This window comes from Prionailurus viverrinus, chromosome A3, assembly GCF_022837055.1.
Source record: "Prionailurus viverrinus isolate Anna chromosome A3, UM_Priviv_1.0, whole genome shotgun sequence".
Lineage (NCBI taxonomy): Eukaryota > Metazoa > Chordata > Mammalia > Carnivora > Felidae > Prionailurus > Prionailurus viverrinus.
Genome location: NC_062563.1, coordinates 114,269,254 through 114,290,518, shown reverse-complemented (window position 1 = coordinate 114,290,518; position 21,265 = coordinate 114,269,254). Strand labels below are relative to the sequence as shown.

General features: G+C 46.9%; 1 protein-coding gene across 6 annotated transcripts in view; it reads left to right on the top strand.

Moving 5' to 3' along the window:
* Positions 1–1,837: 1,837 nt before the first annotated feature.
* The window catches only part of LTBP1 (latent transforming growth factor beta binding protein 1), a 410,698-nt gene continuing 391,270 nt past the window's right edge, over positions 1,838–21,265 (top strand). For all 6 annotated transcript variants that reach the window (XM_047852622.1, XM_047852625.1, XM_047852623.1 and 3 more), the window contains exons 1-2: positions 1,838–2,340; positions 3,379–3,449. In XM_047852622.1, the coding sequence (XP_047708578.1) occupies positions 1,853–2,340; positions 3,379–3,449 (559 nt within the window). In that variant the 5' untranslated portion in view covers positions 1,838–1,852. The remainder of the gene's footprint in view (positions 2,341–3,378; positions 3,450–21,265) is intronic.

Below are 21,265 nucleotides of genomic sequence, written 5' to 3'. Positions count from 1 at the left end.
CCCACCCTCCTTCCTCAATCATCTCAGCTGGTTCTCTTTGGCTTGGCTCAGAGACTGACCTTGAATGACCTCACTGATCCTGTCCACAGGGACCCCGGATGTTCTTAGAGTCACAGACTGTTAGTGCTGGAAGGTACATTTAATCCAACTTTTCTGTTACGGAGGAGGAAGTGGAGGTTCAGGGATAAGGGGTGAACTGCCTGTGGTCTTTTGGCTAATTAGCTACAGTGTTCTGACTGAACTGTGGTCTCTCCCTCCAGCCCAGTGCTATTTAATCTTCAACAGTGGCTCTCATGTGTGTTCTCACATGAAGCTGGTGCTCAGGCAGATGGACTGAGGTCCCCTCCTGCCAAAATCCAATACTGGAGGTCTTTCTCCAATGTACAGAAAAAAGAGATTAATGAATTCTCTTCAACCTTAAATTACTTTCCATTAATTCTTAAGTCACCATCACCTGCTACCAATTGTCTACTAGCCAATGCTGGCAGACAACGGAACAAAGATTAGCCACAAATAAATATGAACAAGAACAACCAAAGCCTTGGAAACCAAGTATCATTTTAAATGGCTTTTTAAAAAACAGACTGTTAAGACCATGAGTTTTCTATTGCATTCATACAATAAAATCGTGCATTCTGGAGACACTGTTTTAAATTCAAATGCTAGACTATAACATTATTTCATGGTTTTTCCCAAAGAGCATTATGAGCTCCAGGGACTGTCCTGGGAACATCCTGCATTTCCCTTGATGTGACTTTGGGTCATCTCCAGTGAGTGATCCTTTCCTTTCAGATAGGGGTCCAAGGAACTGAGGTTTTTTTTTTTTTTTTTTTTAATTCTAAATGGCCTGGGGTTGTCATGGATCCTAAACTTTGTATTCCCATCTTAAAGGCCTTTTTACCAAGAGCGGGCTGCTTCTGGGGTTGGTGCCTGCCGCCCCTTTCCCAGTCCACGCGGGCGCCCCCTGCTGCCCGCCCTGCACTCTCAAACTCGCGTAACTAGGAGTAGGGTACCAGAGGCTGCAGACCGAGGCACAGCCACGCGGGGTTTACAATCTCAAAGAGAACCATCTAAACGCTTTCGGATGGACACCTAGGCAAATCCCGAACAGTCCTTTCTGGGGCCCGATCTGGTATTTTCATCCAACCCCCGGCATGTATCCCAGCAAACACAGATAAGAATATGCCTTCCAAACGATATCAAACGAATCCCGTGAGGTTTCTGGAAGGAGAGGACCAGTCAGTGATTCTGCAGAATCCTTTGTCCCTCCCCGGGACCCGGGACCGGGGAGCGGGGACCTCTGCCTTGCCGCCCCACAGTAACAATCTATGTGGATGTGGAAGGTGGCGGCGCGTTCTCGGGCTCATCTCACGCTTTCCCCAATTAGGATTTACTGCCTGACGTCACGTCTGCCGGAGATTGGCTGTTCAGATCTGACACTCGGTTCCACGGCGAGAGCAACTTTTTAAAGACTTTGCAGCCCGGGTTGCCTCCGAGCGTCCCGCGCGCTCACGCCCGCGCTCGCCCGCTCTTGCCCCGGGCCCGGGCGCGGAGCCCCCTGCACCCGCGGCTGCGCGAGCGGACCCTCACCTTGCGGAGTCCGCTCCCCTCGCCCCTCCCCTCCCTTCCCGGGCTCGGCTCCCCACCCCACCCCCACGCCCGCCCCCTCCTCCCCGCCGCTTTCGGCTGGGGTCTGGGGCCGTTCGGCCGTCCGCAGAACTTCCTCTCCTGCAGCCGAGTTCTCCTCGTCCCGCCTCCCGGGCTCTCGGGCAGCCGGAGCGCGCGCGGGCGGCCGCACCGGGCGAGCCGCACGGCCGGGGGCGGGCGCCGGGGGCGCCGGCTCGGGCCCGTGATGGCGGGGCCCTGGCTCAGGTGGGGGCTGCTGCTCTGGGCAGGGCTGCTCGCGTCGTCGGCGCACGGCCGGGTGCGGAGGATCACGTACGTGGTGCGCCCGGGCCCCGGCCTGGCGGCGGGCGCCTTGCCCCTGGGCGGGCCTCCGCGCCCGCGGACCTTCAACGTCGCGCTCGACGCCAGGTACAGCCGCGGCTCGGCGGGCGCCGGGGCTCCCAGCCGCGCCTCTCCGGGGGCCCCCTCGGAGCGGACGCGCCGCACGAGCCAGCCAGGCGGCGCGGCCCTGCAGGGGCTCCGGCCGCCTCCGCCGCCCGAGCCGGCGCGGCCCGGGGCCCCCGGCGGGCAGCTCCACCCCAAGCCCGGCGCTCACCCGGCGGCCGCCCCGTTCGCCAAACAAGGCAGGCAAGTCGTGCGCTCCAAAGTGCCGCCGGAGAGCCAGAGCGGCGGGGGCTCGAGGCTGCAGGTTCAGCAGAAGCAGCAGCTGCAGGGGTAAGCCCACACCCTCCCTCCGCGCGCGCTCGCGCGCGCCGCCCGCGCCGGGACCCGCGGGGTCAGGGTCCCTCGGCGCCCGGCCGCGGGCGTCGTGCGTGGTGGGGCTGCCTTCTCCTCCCCCCGCCCGCCCGCGCCGCAGGCAGAGGCGAATGCGGGGAGCCCGGAGACTTTGAGGAGAAACTCCGAGTGCATTGTTTCTCAGCTGCGGGTAAACACAAAAGGCATTTCTGCCTGGGGCGTAACCTCCTGTGCGCGAACCCAACTACTCCTAGAAGACGGGCGTATACATGAAGTCACTACTGCTCACTCCCTTAGCATCAATTAAACTGCTCTTTGCAACTCAGTTTTAACTTTTTTTTCTAGCTAGAGAAGAAAAAAAAAAAAGTGGTGGAAGGGCCGGCTGTGAAGATACAGCTCCTGTTCTGCGGCCCAAAACTTTTCAGCATCCTAGATTGTGGGCTTGGGCTTCCGTGCACCTGTGGGGTCGCCTTTCCCCAGGGCAGGGTGTCTGTGCATTGACAGAATTTTCGGTTGGAAAGTTTCTGTTACTTGGCGCTCATAAACATCCTTCCTGCCCCTCTCCCCATTTAATCACAGGTTGGGGGTGTGGGGGATAACTTGTTTTGCCTATCTGGTTCTTTTCTTCAGGGGTACTTTCCAGGCATTGTGATCTCCCCCGTGTTTGGACACTTCTCCCTAAAACTCAGATTCGGTTTAAGTTGTGGGTCAGATAATATACAAAATACACTTGGCTCTACTTTGGGGGTTAAGAAATTCATTTATGTGGACGCTGTTCTCCCTTCCTGTGTAATTCTATGTTATGCAGGCTTTTTGGTTCTCCCACCTTACCCTGATACACGGTCTTTACTCTTCTATCCGGGCAGCTTTGGCTTGGGCATGGTGCGAATGGCTTAGGACTCTGCAAGCCAGGGGAGTGTGGACACAGGAGGCTGAGCTTGCAGGGACCCATATGAGCTTGGGTTTTCTGGAAGAGTACACTGCTACTGTGGACTCAGGGGTCTTGCTTTCTTTCAGAGTCAATGTCTGTGGAGGGCAGTGCTGCCATGGCTGGAGTAAGGCCCCTGGCTCCCAGAGGTGCACCAAACGTAAGTTTCCATGCTGGCTGTGGCTGGCACAGTGGGCAAAGGGGGGCTGTCCACATGGGGAGGGAGGCTCCCCCAGGGGTCACACGAAGGGGCTCATGCTGCCCTCGAGACGTTATGTATGCAAGACATTATCTGCAGCCTTCATTACCACTCATGAGTCACAGTAATGATAGTGTATCAGTGCCAGCGGCAATGTATTGTAGAGAACTCTGCCGTGCATCCAAGGTTCCCCTGCACCCACCCGCCTCAGTATTAATCACTGTCACACCTATGGATCAGGAGCTAGGAAAAAATTTCCATTGGAGAATGTGCTATTTGCCAAACCAGTACAGTGAACTCAAGCTTGGATATTGACAGATGAAAAACATTTTTCGGTTGATGGCCAGAGGGGGATGGGAGATAGGTGGCCTTGTTCTGAAATAAAACATTAGCAGTTTCTAAAGCTTTCTGAAAGCAGCAACAAGAATCCTCCCATCTTTGAGGCCTGATTGTTTTCCAAGAGGCAGTGTCTTCACAGTTCTTCAGAACTGACAGGTGTGGTCTCCTTCAGTGCCCCTTCAATTAATAAACTTCTTTTTTTTTTTTAATTTTTTAAATGTTTGTTTATTTTTGAGAGAGAGAGAGTGCGAGTGGGGGAGGGGCAGAGAGGGAGGGAGACACAGAATTGGAAGCAGGTTCCAGAATTCGAGCTGTCAACACAGAGCCAGCCGGATGCAGGGCTCAGGGCTTGAACTCACGAACCATGAGATCATGACCTGAGCTGAAGTGGGAGGGACATTTAACCGACTGAGACACCCAGGCGCCCCCACCAATTAATACACATCTTAGCAATGTTTTAGAAACACCCATTATTGGTACATGCAGGTTTGAGAACACCAGAACACATTTCCCTGATGCGCTGTAAAGTTGAGGACTCAGTTAAAATGTATTTCGAGGCTCCTCTGGATGAGTTGCCTCATTCTGTTGCTAACTGGAAATTAAAAAAAAAAAAAAAATCTTCCACTCAGAAAGAGTATATCCTTCTTAGGTTTCTCTGCATGGAGCTTGAGCCATAAACATTGCGGATTGGAATCATCCCCAATTTTAGCTGCTTCTTGGTATTCGGCATCATAAGTCAAGTTTAGCAATTTGTTTTGTGTACAGTTTGGATATTAAAATCCTGATTTACTCTTGTAAATAATTTATATTAAAAATAAAGTCAGTTTGGATTTTAAAATACTGGAAAAAATTTCTAGTATGGTCATTCCAGTGACCTTGCTTATTAAAAAAATACCTTTACTCCTTGAAAGAAACAGGAGGACTCTGGCATGGTGGCTTGGATTTTCTAGAAAGGAATGTCCGGATAGGTTATGATTCGACTGTGATCAAGGAGTAATGGCAGGTAGGAACTGACTGTCCGCCTCTTGATTACTGAACGCAAACTACTGGCTCAGAAATGCTCAGGGTTGTAGGCATTCAGACTGTCATAATTTTTCACTTCTTAGATGACACTTGACAATAGTGTGTCAGCGTTTTCCTGAATTTATGATGACTCAGGTCAGATTATACACCCTTTCCTCCCTTCGGTACCTCCTTCCGCTCAAAACCTGGTATGATACGGTTTGCCTATAACCCATCCATGACAGCACTGTTATAGTGGGATGTTGCTGTGGAAAGATTAAAAATACAGGGCAGGATTTTATAGACAGTGGGTGGGTGCTCCACCTTGATGCCTGTTAAAGAGCATGCACCAAGATTGGAAGATGTTTAGTTGGCAAATGATGCAATATGGTGCCTTTTCTGGAAAGGTTGTCTGAGGATTTGGGGATCTAGAGATGTTCTGGAATGTGCAAAGATGCTCAAGCAGGAAATCTTGAGGAACTACTTCATGAACTTCCTGCTTGTCCAGGCAAGTGAGACAAATATGTTTGTGCCTATGTTTGACCGGGTTTGCCCTTTGGTCACCCAGAAAGAGAGAAGTTACAGAAGGCTCTGGGTCAGAGCAGTGACTGCAGGGTCCCAGAGGAGGTTGCTACATTGATTTAGTCTCACAATACGCATAACAAATACCTCTGGCTTTTGGTTCCAGTTCTCTTTCCAGTTGCTAGAGGAACAGCACCGGGAGTCTAAGCAAGGCAGCATCACTTTCTTTTTGATGATGGTTCAGCATTCGAAAAACTGGCCTTCCTAAACTGCCTGATCTGACAAATGAATTCAGGCCCAAGTGCTGGAAACTTAATGACTCCTTTCAGGAATAATTTTAAAAGTGATGCTGGGGTGGGCCAGTGTCCAGCCCAAAGTCATGTATGCATTAGGTGGATATGTTCCAATGGGAGACTTGTTTTGTGTATGTGGGAGAGCCAGAGAGATGAAGGAGCCTTCCTCATTCAGATGGGATGACTAGAGTTAACCATTGTGCTGTGAAATTTGTGTCCATGGCTGAGCAGTGGGCTACTGGAAAAGCCCCTGGCCCTGAGTTCAAATCCTGGAGCCTTGACTAGATGTGGGGCCTTGAGGGATTCACTTGACCTGTCTGACCCTATATTTTCCGATCCAGAAATGAATGTGCTAAACCCTTGCCCACTTTGTCAGATTATTTCAGGTGTCAAGGTGAAAAAGAATGGGTGTAAAAGCCTTGATAAAACCAGAGAGATTCTTAGTTTATTATTGGATTAAGTCAAGTAAATTTTGTCTCATTTATCTGTTACTTGGTTTTCTTTTTTTCCTGTGTGTTTCCCCAGCTGCTGTTGTCAGTCTCCTTTTTAAATAACGTAATTTGGATCCCCTTTAAAAAAAAATTTTTTTTGACATTTATTCATTTTTGAGAGGCAGAGAGACAGAGCACAAGTGGGGGAGGGACAGAGAGAGAGGGAGACACAGAATCTGAAGCAGGCTCCAGGCTCTGAAGTGTTAGCACAGAGCTTGACTCGGGGCTCTAACTCATGAGCCGCGAGGTCATGACCTGAGCCAAAGTTGGACGCTTAACTGACTGAGCCACCCAGGTGCCCCTGGATCCCTTTTTATATTATAGCTTTAAAGTAGTTTAGGGTTGGGGAGAGGGAGAATGGGGAGATGTTGATCAAGGGGTACAAAGTGTCAGTCACACAAGATTAGTAAGTTCTGGGGATCTAATGTACAGCAAGGTGACTGTAGTTAAGAGTACTGTGCTGTCTACTTGAAATTTGCTCCGAGAGTAGATCTTGAAGTGTTCTTACTCCCTATACAGTGTCAACTATGTGAAGTGATAGCTGTATTAATTAGCTTGATTGTGGTGATTATTTCACAATGTATGTGTATATCAAAACATCCTCATATATCATTAGTAGGTACAATTTTTGTCAGTTCCTCAATAAAGATGAGAGTGGACAGAGAATGCATGAAAAAGCCAGTCACTCCCATGCTGTCCTGCCTTTGATTACCAAGAAAAAAAGTAGTTTGCGTTGTTCTTATTTATTTATTTATTTATTTATTTATTTATTTATTATTTTAAAAAAGTTTATTTACTTGTTTTGAGAGAGAGAGTGCACAGGGGAGAGGCAGAGAGAGAGAGAATCCCAAGCAGGCTCTGCATTGTCAGCATAGAGCCAGATGTGGGGCTTGAACCCACAAACTGTGAGATCATGACCTGAGCTGAAATCGGGAGTCAGTCAGGTGCTTAACTGAATGAGCCACCCAGGTGCCCCCTGAATGATTTATTTTAATAGAACTTTGAAATATACTAAGTATTAGATTATTTGCGTGCCTCTAGTTCTGTTAGGATAAAACGTGCTATGTAGAAGTAAAAATACTCCTTCAAGGTATATATAAATGGAAAAATTGCTGACACCCATTTTGTGACTGTAACTACTTCAGTAAATACTAGTGAACTCTGGATTGCAAAAAAATTGATTTGTAGTCTTTTTCCTCTCTACTTATTTGCTGAGATTGAACAATTGCTCTTGGGTATACTTTATTTTACTTACGAACACAAATACCAATGGTATATCTATATGAAGTTCTCCCTTAAGGTAGTAGTCATAAAATGCAAATGCACATTTAAATGTACCACCCAGATTGTCTCCTAATTGTCATTATATTTTGAGGATAATCGATAGGGTTTAGTTGAAGAATTTCAATTTATATAGATCATGTCCATTTGTTACCAAAAATATTTCTGCATAAGAGATCAGTTGTGTTTATCGTGTTCCATTCGCTTAATCCAGTGAAGAAAATAAGATGACCTTCCAGCCAGACTCCGTTGTTTTTAGTTGATTGACGTTTAATTTAAATGGGGCACCGGCAAATGCTTCTGAAGACTGGAGATTTTGTGAGCCTTCTGTTGCATATCATATACGCAACAGGCATGCCTTTGTTGGGGCAAGGAACACGTATGTGCACCCACAAAGGTGGCCTTGGGGGGCTCTAGTCTAGAGATGCCCAGTTGTGTGTTAATGCTGCTTTGCTAGACAGCCTGTGTGTGTGCATCTCTAGAAGTTGAAAGCGTAGCACGGGATAGGTCACTTTAGTTCTTAACACTGAGTGACCATTGATAGCGAGTGTCTTGTTTTGTGCAAAGGAGATGGCACCACATTTGTTCTCTTTCCAAAGAGTTTGCATTTATAGGAGAGCTGTGCAGCCTAGAAACCTTGTCTTGTGCTTCGGGCATTCAGTGCCTTCTGTGTTCTGTTTTTGCCTCTTTTCACTTTCACATTTTCTTCCTCTGTCCAAACAGAACCTACCTCTTCTTGGTTCTTGCAGTCTTTTTGTCCCCTGCTCAGGGGAAGTGCGGGCTACAGAATGACCCAGTCCGTGGGCTCCGCTTTAAAGAGGAGACTGGACTGGGAGCAGAGGACCTAAAGGAGTCTGGGCGAGATGCAGGCAAGGCCAGGTTGGCAGAATGAGGAGGACGGAAGAGGAAAGAGGGCAGGTTGGAGTCGGGTGCTGGTGCCTGGCACACTGAAGCCCCTCCGTAAATGCATGGATGGTTCTTTCATTTCTTTAACGGATATCTGTTTAGCTTTAACATGTGCCAGGTTCTATGAATAGAGGAGAGACGCAGCCAGCTGTAGGGAGTACAGGGTCTGTTTTTACTCACTTAACTCATGGCACATCAAATGACTTGTTCTCTCCTTAGCAAGAAACAGAAAAATCGATATTCCATTGCTTTTCCATTGGCATTCAGCCCACACTGCTTTGGAAAAAAAACCCCGACAAAACCAACCCTAGAAGTGTTCCTTAACGATAGGCAGAGGAGACAGCTCTGTGTATCCTTGGTGTTCAGAGATGCGGTAGATGGCATCGTCCAGGAGGGAATAATGTGGCCGGAGTTCAGATGGCCAAGAGGGCTTTTCAGGTTGTCTCTCGTCCCTTTTGGCTCTGTGTGGCCCTAGCCAAGCTTGGGAGTTGGGCCCAGAATGATTACACATTTTTCGTATGCCTGCTATGGCCATTGACAGCTGCTTTGCCAATAGATCCGCAGTGAGGTTTACCATGGCAGCTGCTGGGAGCACGGGTGGGAGGGCCGGCTGGAAAATCTCGTCATGTGGCACAGACAGCCTCGCGGAAAGGGAGAGGGACCCAGAGGTCAAGTTCACACTGGGTCAAATATGTGTTCTCAACACTAGTTAAAACAAACATTTAGGAACCATAAATTCTGTGTTGCGATAGTACTTAAACCTTCATCATGAAGCCCTCCTCCAGCCCGTGGGCTGGCCGGAACACACCGCCTGCTCCTGCCTGGCCTGCTTTAGTGGAGTGTTTCTCTGCCCAGTGAACCCTTGGCCCTTAGGAAGCCTGACTTGTTGAAAGGACCTTTGGCAGTGTCGGGAGTTTGCTGTTGCTGACCCTGTTATTTGTTGTCTTGGATATTCCAAACATACTCAAACATGTTTGGGGAGCTCGAATTGAATTTTCCTGAAATGCAGATTTTGTTTCCAAGGCCTTCCTAGCAATGAACAGAATGACTTGGAGTGCTGGGGCTGTGTCCTCACTCTTAATACTGACCAGGATCGGAGCGCACGCTGAGGAGCCACTGAGGGGGTGAAGGCCACAGCACGGTGCTTTCTAGTGGGCCGGGAGCTTTCTAGTGGGCCGGGAGCTTATTCCTGATCTTCGCACCATGTGGGCTGGGGAGACAGGCATGGTTTATTACCACCTTTACAGGCAGGGCGCACTGCCCCTGCTTGGATCCCACCCCAGATCTTGTGGCTTTTTTTTTTTTTTTCCTTAAAGTGTTATTTTATATTTGAGAGAGCAAGCGAGCGTGTGTGATCAGGGGAGGAGCAGACAGAGAGAGAGGGAGACACAGAATCTGAAGCAGACTCCAGGCTCTGTCTGAGCTGTCAGCACGGAGCCTGACCCAGGGCTCGAACTCATGAACTGCAGGCTCATGACCTGAGCTGAAGTCGGATGCTTAACCGACTGAGCCACCCGGACGCCCCTTGTGGGCTCTGGATTCCTTTTTCTTTCTACCGCCCTAGGCTGCCTGGACATCCCGTGCTGCAGCCCCTCCTGACAGCTGGGTTAGCGATTGGCTCTTACAGCCTGAATTCACTTTGTGAGTTCTCCAGCTGTGTTAGTTTGCTAGGGCAGGCCATAACAAAGTACCACAGACTGGTGGCTTAGAACAACAGAACATTATGGTGTCAGAGTTCTGGAGACTGGAAGTCCAAAATCAAGGCGTGGATGGCATTGGTTCATTCTTCAGGGGCTGTGTGGGAAGGGTCTGTTCCAAGTTTCTCTCCTTGGCTTGAAGGCCTCCTTCTCCCTTTGCCCCTTCACATCATCTTCCTTCTGTGTCTGTCTTTGTGTCAAGTGTCCTCTTTTTATTAGGACACCAGGATCCCCTAATGACCTCATTTTAACCGGATTCCCTCTGTGATGACTCTGAGTCCAAATAGGGTGCAAGTAAGGTCACATGCTAAGATACTGGGGTTCTGGACTCCACATTTTTTTTAGGGGGTGGGAGGCTACAGTCAATTCATAAAGTAAGCCTAAAGATGCTGTGCACATGGGCTTGAGAGGTGGGCTACTCAAGGGTTGGGTCACCCCTGGGGACTCTGGGCATCCCTCGTAAGGACCCACGGGTGGAAGCATGGGTAGGCGGAAGCTGACTTGGGTCCCTCCCGTACAGTCTGGGACTGTGGGTCTATTTTGGCTTCTTCCTTAACGCAGGCGCCCTGGCTGCTCCAGGGAGTGGGAGAGCTAGGGAATTGGCCCCTTGTGATTTTGGTTATGGCTGTGGCCATTTTTACTTGGTCTGTTTAAAAAGATTCTAGAGTGGTGGTTCCCAAGTGTGAATGTGCAGCTGATCCCAGGAGGAATTTGTGAAACTTTTTTTATTGAATCAGTATCTCTTGGGTTCTTAACAAGCGCCCCAGGTGATGCTGATGAAGGTGGGCCACATTTTGAGAAATGGTGACCCAGAAAGAACCCTCTCCTGGGCATGATTTATGACTGTGTGGGACCTTAAAGACCAAGCCCAACACAGAACAATTTAGAAACTTATCAAGGCAAGAGCCCTCTGGATATTGGTTTAGCTCAATTTTTTTTTTAACGTTTTATTTTTGAGAGAGAGAGCGAGCATGAGTGGTGGGGGGGGAGGGGCAGAGAGAGAGGGAGACACAGAAGCAGGCTCCAGGCTCTGAGGTGTCAGCACAGGGCCCGACGCGGGGCTCGAACTCACAACCCGTGAGATCGTGACCTGAGCTGAAGTCAGAGGCTTAAATGACTGAGCCACACAGGTGCCCCAGTTTAGCTCAATTTTGAATAGTACACACAAAAATTGCTGCCTATAGGGTTATTCCATCCAGTTTTTCTTCAGTTGGTTGAATGTTTGATAAATATACATTGTTATAAGAGTCAGAAATATGTAAAATTATGAATGATATGTAGGTGTGCTTAAATGAAGTGTTTTTAAAAAAGGCTTAAAAACTTTCAAACACACTGGATGTTTTTTCCCACTAAATATTCTATTTTTAATGATAAAATATTTTAAATACACAAAAACCTAGAATAATAATATATCCAACAGCTACTCATCAGGGTCATGTTTTTAAAAACTCCCTGATGTGGCCATTGAGTGCAATGATTATAGATAAGGGAGGGACTGTGGTCTTATCTTGTGCTAAATGTGTGTTTTACTAATGATGTTTCTTGTCTTGTTAGTGGAGAGAAAATAATCCATAATTTGCTAGTGTGGCACAAATTAGTTGCTTTGGTACTTGTGGAAAAACACATCAGAGGTGAATGTATTTGTATATGCTCATGTCTACCTATTAATTTGCCTTGCTTATTAAGGATATTGAGTGTTTCATATAGGCAAAGTGCATTGGTTATGCAGAATCTGACAATGCGGTTTCAAGAAGGAAATGCTACCTGTTACCCTTCACCCTACTCCCCTCCCCAGCCTACCTGCCTTTTTTGCCTTCCTCCTTTTTCTCCCCTTACTGGGTCTATATTTTGCTTGTTCTGAACAAGAAGGCAGTGTAGGTCAGTGGTTAGAAGTTCAGTCTTTGGAGTTAGGATACAGGGCTCCTGTCTGGATGGAAACACCTCCTCATGGTGACACCGGGGGTGGGTGGGGTGGGGAGAAGGCTGGGTGTTCACAGCATTCATGGCACAGGTATGATAACGGAACTATCATTCAGAGGCTTGTTGGGGGCCACATGAAGTAATATGTGAATAGCGCATGCAGAGCAGGACTCCTGCCCAGCCATATTCACGTTCTCAGGGGCTCTCATTCTGCTTCTGCCCACCCCCTCCTGGGTGTCCCAGCCTTTCATACACTTCTGTGTGTGCTTCTCAGGTCCCCTGGTGAAAACCATGGCTCCCTCTTCCCCTCTCTTCACTGTCATTTCACTCTTTCTTGGCTCTGGGTATGAGTGGACCCGATGGGAGAGGTGTCTGTCTCCCTGTCAGCGTGGAGCAGGATTTTCTTTGTGTCCTCTCTTCCCCTCTCTCTCTCTCTCTCTCTCTCTCTCTCTCTCTCTCCCTCTCTCTCTCTCTCTTTTTTTTTTTTTTAAAGTTTATTCATTTATTTTGAAAGAGACAGTGACAGCACCAATGGGGGAGGGGCAGAGAGAGGGAGAGAGAGAGAGGATTCCAAGCAGGTTCCACATTGGCAGCACAGAGCCCAACGTGGGGCTCGAACTCAGAAAACTGAGATCATGGCCTGAGCCAAAACCAAGAATTGGACGCTCAACTGACGGAGCCACCCAGGAGGAGCCCAATACAGCCACAGTGCAAACGCTGCCTGAATTGAATAGAGTTGAATTGCACTAGCATCTCTGATGTTGTTGTGTTGCAAAAACTGTCCTCTAAATACTATATAGAGAATTCTGTCTTCTTTGTTTACTCGTACTTTTTGGCACTAATTTCCATTTGGTTCTCTTTCCCCTTGTGCTTATCCTTGCCCAACAGACACTGCTTATTATGACAGCCTTTCAAGGGCACACCACCTTATTCTGTTTCTGCCAGCTCTCTTTCTGAAGGCCGCCCTGGCATGGCCCAAATTTTAAGACAACTTTTCCTTTCTCCCTGCCAATTTTAGAATCTTTCTGCTCAACATCATCTGATAGAGATTTGGGCCCAAGTAAAATGAATGTTGTATGATTTTCCCTGTAATTTTAGATCCCTGAATACTGCTCTTGGCCAGCTACTCTATTCCCTGTGGCTTTTTCACTGCACCACATTTGAGTAATATTGTTGGCACGGGTGTAAGTAAACAGTTTGCGAAATGTCGTGTTTTGTAAATTAGGAGATGGATGGGCTGGGTTTGGAATACATGCTGTTGGTTCTGCTGGACCAGAAGAGAGATAAGTGTGGTGGATGGATGGGAAGATGAATTTGCAGAAAGTGTTGCTGATCCAGAGCTGATGTGGTCCACTTTGCTGAGCTGATAGAATCAGTTATTCACAGGTGAGAACTACCTGGAAGGATGTATTTTGGTGATGAATGAAGAGAAATTCCTCACAGAGGAGATGGTTCCTCAGAGGTGAGAACAGCTAGCACAGAGACCCTAGGGGACAGATCTGGCCTGGTACAGGGACCTAGGAGTGAGTGAGGGCCAGAATGATAGGCAATCAGGGGGCTACAGCTCTATTCCAGTCAGGTATCGTAGGCTGTGTAAGGCCACAGATAACACAGGGGACTTACAAATGCAAGTGGATTTTATTGTTAAGGAATGAAACACAAGACAGATTTGTTTTTTGCAGGCCTTCTTTGAAGGCATGGACAAAGAATGGTTTCGATTGAAAATTCAGTCACCTTTATTGCTGGTTTTTTTTTTTTTTTATTGATGAGAAAAACTGCACATACAACAATGAAGTATCCAAGGCCAGGTACACAAATGATCATTGTACAGCCTGTCCGCCTGCACTGTGCCCAGATTGCCAGACCAGCCCTGTGTTCTGGTAGACAAAGGTGACAGACGCTTTCCCCAGAGCCACAGGCCAAGACTTAGGATGAAAGCTTGAGGGTTAAAAAAAGAAAAGCCTCTGGTTGCTGCTGTGTTAAGAGGCAGATTAGCGGGGACCCTCATATGGTTCTAAATAAAAAATAAAATGTTAAATCCTTTAAAAATGAAAGCTAAGAATCCCTCTCTGGTCACCATGGAAAATTCCAGAGAGCAGTTAGGAAATGTTAAATTCAGAGCATAAAACTTTTGGAATACACCTGAATGCTGTTCTGAGGTTTTGTTCAACTCCGCCCCCTGCTGCCCCATCTAATTTCACAGATTGTGGGGTGAGCCTGAGGTAGGCACAAAGGCCACATCTTCTGGGCCTTTTGGGCAGTCACTCAATGACTGCGATTTTGTTCCCGTTTGTAAACAAGGTTAATAGCACTCATTGGCTACACCTCCCATTTTGTGGTAAATATCCAATAAAATGAGGTTCATGACGATGCTTCTCAAAAGAGCTATAAAAACACGTGTTGATTTATTAATAAGGTTTTGTGAAATGTTTTCAGCGGGCGAATTTCCTTCTATAATGTGTTGGTATATTTCTTGTCTTGAAAAGTAGAATGCTTAATGTATTCCAGTGGGTTTTGATGATTACAGGTCTGTGTCTCAGGTCTTTATATGGCTGGTGCCATTATGCCGATGGTTTATGGTCTCTGGGGAATAGGCTGCAAGTTGGTTTGAAAGTAAACAAAAATACCTAAATCCTCACTTTAATCCTTGCCCCCTCCCCCCCACAGGTGACTTGGTTTATCCTCCTAAAAGTAGAGGGTAGGCAAAGACCAGAATCCTTCCAAGAGGGCTATGTTTCTTTCTTAACTGTGATAGTGAAAAGGTTATGTTAAGTTAGTCTAAAATTTCCTAGTAATTAGAGGTGAAATAATACAGACAGTAAGTACATTAAAGGCAGGGGCCCTGGTTTTGTTTTACTTTTTATCCATTAGGAAGTTGGCATACACATCAGTTCTCTGTATACAGTAGACCCTGCAGTAAGGTTTCCTGATTAATAAGCATTACAAGTCACATTTGTTTCTGAGGGAAAGACCAGCTGAAATTCATTCAAATCAGTGGTTACTGGGATGATGTTATTAAGCACTTCCTTTTGTATGAGAGAATGTATATTGCAGCACATCTTCCGGTGGAACCATTTTTAATGCTCAGTTTGAGCGTTAGAGGCTCTTTCTTTGGTACAGTTGCCCCATTCTGTCCAACAGTATAGACTGCTTGAATGGTACTTCATAAACCTAGAGGCTCTCAAAGTGTGGTCCTTAAATCAGGGATTGCAGCATCACCTGGGAACTTATTAGAAATGCAGATTCTCAGGCCCTATCCTAGACCTGCTGAATCAGAAACTAGGCATGGGGTCCAGCACTCTTTTTTTTTTTTTTTTTTAAGGTATATTTATTTATTTAGAGACAGAGTGCGCAAGTAGGGGAGGAGCAGAGAGAGAGGATGAGACAGTCTCAAGCAGGCTCCGCACTGTCACTGAAGACCCTGATGGGGGGCCTGAAGTCATGAATTATGAGATCATGACCTGAGCCAAAGCCCAACGCTTAACCGACTGAGCCACCCGGGTGCCCCCCCCCCCAGCATTCTGCGTTTTAATGAGCCTTCTAGGCAGTGCTGATGCAGGTATGGTTTGGGAACCATTGCTCTAGCTAAACCCACCCCTCCTCCTTTTCAGTATGCTGCCACACATCACATGTAGAGAGAGGAGGGGTGGAGGGAAATTGGTTCCCTTCAGTTCCAGGCATTAGGGGCTAGAAGCTTGTTTTCTCCTCCTTCCTGAGGGCACGGAGCAGTCCCCTAGGCTCAGATGGGAACGTTGTAATCTGAGCCGTGCACGTTGCTACACCTTCTGTGTGCACCAGTGCTGAGGAGACCCAGGGAAGCCATTTTGCCATTCAGTGAATGTGAGTTTTGTACCCTTGGGACTTTCTAGTTCTGTCCTGTTCTAATGTGGAAGCCTTCACAAGCTGGAACTCCCAGGGGTGACCCCGTGGCCCTGGTTTTCACAAGCACCTAGCAACTGATCCACACGGAGGCTTGAGGACGCTGGGTTTAAGGTGGGTATACTGGGACAAAAGATGTGACAGGCCAGGAATGACGAGAAACGTATTACCCAATTAATAAAAGTAACAGGAGTGAATGTGACATTTTGTTTTGGAGGCAGGTGCCATTACTCGTTTCCAAGGTAGTGCAAAAGTGAAACGAAGAGAAGCTCTTGTCCAGAACATGCCCTCAGCATTGGCAGGGACAATGCTTTCTTGTGTGAGGATGAGGAAGTTCAGATGGAGAAGGGATGAGGTGGTGTTGCTTGGCCATTCCTTGGGGTCCTGCTGACTCAATCCTGCACGTTGCTGAAGGAATGCATCAGATGTTTGGAAGCAGCCCAGTTAAGAATTTCAGCAATGACCCACACTTTATTAGATGTGTTTTTAGGAAAGGAATTGCCTGTTACAAGACTAGAAACCTTTGTAGAAAGAGCTGAAGAAGGAGTTGCTTTGGTTGTCCTGTGAAATAGGGAATTTTTTCCCCATTACGTATCTTTTTTCTTTCTGCAAAATAAATGAACACAAAGATACTTTACCTGAATATTGAAGAAAAAGTAGGTGTTTAAAAAATACCTATTTCCTTTCCAAGTAGAAAGATTTTTTGGGGAGGGGTGAGGAGTAAGGCTTAGTTAAATCATCTGTTTTTGTGGTAATAGTTCTACCTGCTTAAAAGTAGATATTTTATCTTTTCCCAATGCGAGCAAATTTTTTGCGTGCTACTTTTGATAAAGCACCCAAATGTTTATCCTGTAGACAAAGCCACTATTGGATGCTGCTCTGTGGAGCTCACGGTCCAGTGGAAGGCCAATAGGACTACAGCACTAGGATTGTGGCTGATATGCCTTTGTCTAATTCTCTCCCATTGAGTGAGGGCAGAACCCGTAACTTCTAGCGAGCAGAATATGGCGAAAGTGTTGGGATGTCACCTCCTTGGTTATGTTACGTTGTATAAGACTCCCTCTTAGCTGACTGGAGTGAGACATCTTGCTGGCTTGGAAAAAGCAACTGCCCATTGTATTTGTGGCTTGCCTGTGGACCGAGCCACGTGGTAGGAAACTGTGGGCAGTCTGTCACTGGTAGGCAGGATGAAGCTGGAGCCCTCAGTCCTACAGCCACAAGGAAATGAATTCCACCAACAGCCTGAATGACTTTGGAAGTAGAGTCTTACTGAGCTGAGCCCCAGATGAAACTGCAGCCCGGTGGATCCTTGATTGTAGCTGCTTGAGACCCTGAAGCAGAGGACTCACCTATTCTGTGCTCAGACTGTTGACTCATAGAATCTGTGAGGTAATAAATGTATGTTGTTCTTCTTAATTTTTTTTTTTTTTTTTGTTTAGAGAGAGAGAAGGTGCATGTGAGCAGGGGAGAGGGGCAAAGCGGGGGGGGGGGGAGAGAGAGAGAGAGAGAGAGAGAGAGAGAGAGAGAGAGAGAATCCCAAGCAGGCTCTATGCTGTCAGTACACAGCCCGATGCAGGGCTTGATCCCATGAACTGTGAGCCAAAACAAGAATCGGATGCTCAACCGATTAAGCCACCCAGGCACCCCAAATGTGTGTTGTTCTAATCTCTTGAGATGGTGATGACTTCTTAGACATGAAAAGGAAATCAATACAAGGAAGAATGTGTAGATCCTAGAAGGGTGGCTCAGACCCAAGCCTTATCCATCCATTCTAACAAGCACCTAGTGAAACCATTCTGTGTGCTGGATGCTTTCCGAGCCCCAGAAGTAGGAGATAGGAATAAAACACAGTTGTATCTTCTGGTAGCTCCCTGTCTGGAGCAGTTGGGGTTCAAAGGAGAGACACAGCTCTCCCTTGGGGAGAAATTAGAGTAGGAATTGTTTGAAATGGATTTTGAGTACAGATACAATTGGGACTTGGGAATCTGGTGGCAAGGCCATTCAGGTAATGGATGGTGCTGACTTCATAGTGTGGTTAGAAAAGGTGTTCTCCAGTTTGGAGGGCTTGGATTTGCTTTAACCACAAAGCTTTACTGAAGATAAAAGAATGATAAGGTACAATCATGGATTAAAGTGGTAAGCTCTGTGGCCAAAGTAGACAACATCAAATTTTAAGAACAATAAAATTACTGATCATAACGTCTCTGATAATTCTTTCCCTGATAAGAAAGAACGTTCCCTGATAAGAACGTCTTCTGATAATTCAGTTGTTATCATTGGATCATAAAACCAGATTGTCAAAGTAGTCCTGAATAATTTTCTTCTAAGGCATTTGTTCTATGGTGATTTTTCCTTTTGAGGAGGATTTGAGGGTAACAGATGTTCTGTTTTTAGCTTTTAGCTGAGGGCACTCAAGGGAGGTCCATCAAAGACCCTCCCCAAGGATGCCATTTACAGCAAGTACTTACCATGTTTCAGGGCAGTGTCAGTGATAGGTGGCTCCATACACAGCCGGGAGTTCCTAAAGATGTCAGTCCAAAGAGGGCTGGTGTACCTTGTGTCCTGTGTACCCGGACAGGCACAAACTGTCTGCTTCAGTGCTATTACTGTTGATCATCTCATTGTGCTGATACCACAAGTGGTTTTATTGAGTCTTTTTTTGGGAGATTGGAATACATTTCACTTCCTCCTTCAATCTCTCTTGACATTTCTCATCACTCAGCTTAGTAGTAGAAAGCATGGCTTTGAAGGGCCTTCTGATTTTGTGATCTTGTGGAATCTTCCCTCCTCGTGGGTTTTAAAAGGAGAGGAGACTGGCACATGGCTCAGCTTCACCTGTAGCAGTGGTCCTCACTTGTGGGGCCAGGGAGAGGGAATGGAAGGGACTTCCTCGGTCACGTCAAGTTTTCTGAGCCTTTTGTTTTGTAGGAGGGTGGTAAGGGCCAAGTGAGGAACCGACTTTCCCAGGCTCTGTGGATGTTGATGGCCTGCCTTTACAAAAAGGGCTTTAAAAAATTCTGCCTAGTGTTCCTTAGGGTTTGATAATAATGTGTAAGGCACATTTTAAACCTACTTGAAAGAACAGTGCTATGCAAATATTGACAATAATTAGTCCTGTATTTTGGACAGGAGAAATCACTTGAATGTTGTGAAAATAGCACTGATTTAAGTATTGGTGTTAAACCAGTGTTGTGAAAATAGCACTGATTTAAGTTTTGGTGTTAAACACAAAGCTGTTTTCAGCTGGATCTCAGAGTGCCCCTCTTTTTGTACAAGTGGTGTCCCCTGCGGATCTTTGGGTCTTCCAGTCCCAGGTGACACAGGGCCATGCACTGAGGCCTTGAGGTGCTTCACAAGGCTGACACATGATGGCTGCACAGATTACAGATTACTTTGGGTAACCCCCACAACAAGCCAGTGATGAGCTACCATTTAACCTCCATTTTTGCAGATGAGAAAACAGGTTTGGAAGGGTTAGGTTCTTGGGGCAGGTCTCAGACCTAGATGGAGCTCCTCTTCATCTCTGCCTCAGAGAGGCCTTCAGTCTAAAGGCCATGGATGGCGCTTGGCCTAGTTTAGAGACCCTGCCATGCCTAGAGACATTTCTCTGGGAAATGTGCTACGGGTTCTCACTGGGATTATAGGGTTACACGTTCTTCCTTTCTCATGGAGTTGAGCGAGGCTTCCTTCCTTTAAGCAAACATGTATATAGTTGTCACCAGAAACATGAAGAACTTTCTTAAGAGCTGGCCTTCTTGTTCATGGTTAAATGCCCTGGGGGGAGGCCTTCTTTCTCTCTAGGTTCCAGGCCTCAGTGGGGTGGCTGGGGCCCTGTACACGGGTGTGGAGATGTTTGGGGGACACCCTGTGTAACCCTCCAGGGACATTTCTTGTTTCTTTTCTGGAAATCTCAGGGAAGATCTAGGTATTCTCTTTTCCAGCCCTTCGATGCCTGCTTCTGACTGGATTCTTTTCTCCTTCCCACACCTCTAAGCTTCTCTACCCATCTGTTTCTGAAAGAAATAGCTAATTTGAGACTTTCTGAGGGCATTTTCCACTATTAGTTGCAGGTGCAGAAAGATGCCTTCTTATTTCCTCTGACTAGTACATGGTAGGCACTCAAATATTTTTTGAATTAATTAATGAGTGAATCTTGCCCATCTTACCTTGTTGGGTCAGTTAGGTGAGTCTTGTAAACGTGGAAGATTGAATCATTCATCCATACCTTTGAGGGGATTCCAGACTCTCAGCAGCTGGGGCAGAGGATTAGCTAGGGCTTTTAGGATGATGTTGGGGAGGTGATGGATTGACTGGAGGATAGTGCAGAGGTGGCTAAGGTCAAATAGAGTGGGTGTCTGTAGGATGTGGTAGGAGAGAAGGTGGACCAGAAGTCATTTTAGGCAGGACCCTTTGGCTGTAAGTGAAAGATACGCAGACCAGCTACAGGAAAAGCTGTTTACTGCCAGATAACCAGGGGTCCTAAGGTTTATGCTGGCTTCAGTCCTCATTGGACTCAGGGGTTTGAATCATTAAATCAGGACCAAACCAGTGGTACCGGTACATCATTTGCAGGTGCAAAATTAAAATGTGGGAACCATTGTTAAAAAATAGCATTAGGTGGGGCGCCTGGGTGGCGCAGTCGGTTAAGCGTCCGGCTTCAGCCAGGTCACGATCTCGCGGTCCGGGAGTTCGAGCCCCGCGTCGGGCTCTGGGCTGATGATGGCTCAGAGCCTGGAGCCTGTTTCCGATTCTGTGTCTCCCTCTCTCTCTGCCCCTCCCCCGTTCATGCTCTGTCTCTCCCTGTCCCAAAAAAAAAAAAAAAAAAAGTTGAAAAAAAAAATAGCATTAGGTTGGGGCGCCTGGGTGGCTCAGTCGGTTTAGCGTCCGACTTCGGCTCAGGTCACGATCTCGCAGTCCGTGAGTTCGAGCCCGCGTCGGGCTCTGGGCTGATGGCTCGGAGCCTGGAGCCTGCTTCCGATTCTGTGTCTCCCTCTCTCTCTGCCCCTCCCCCGTTCATGCTCTCTCTCTCTCTGTCTCAAGGATAAATAAATGTTAAAAAAAAAATTAAAAAAAAATAGCATTAGGTTAAGTATTACCTATTAATAGTTTCCAAGCAAGAATAATAATAACGAAGTGTAAGTCCTACATTTGACCATTTTGGGAACTGCTGTGTTGATCCAATAGTTATTATGCCCACCAATATTCTATTCACATGCAATTGACAGTCTGCATTGAGGTCTGGCCAGTTAACTCACCGTCTCTTCTGTCTATTGGGTTGTATGATCTCATGGTATTCTATGGGACCAGAGTGCTTCTAGAGCTCACCCTGAATTTTCAAATTTCAACCCACTGATGACTATTTGTATCAGATCATATGGAGACAAAAAATACATTTTTTGTAGTGTGATTTTAGTTTCATTAACCTTTCTATAAAGTTCTCACGGAGT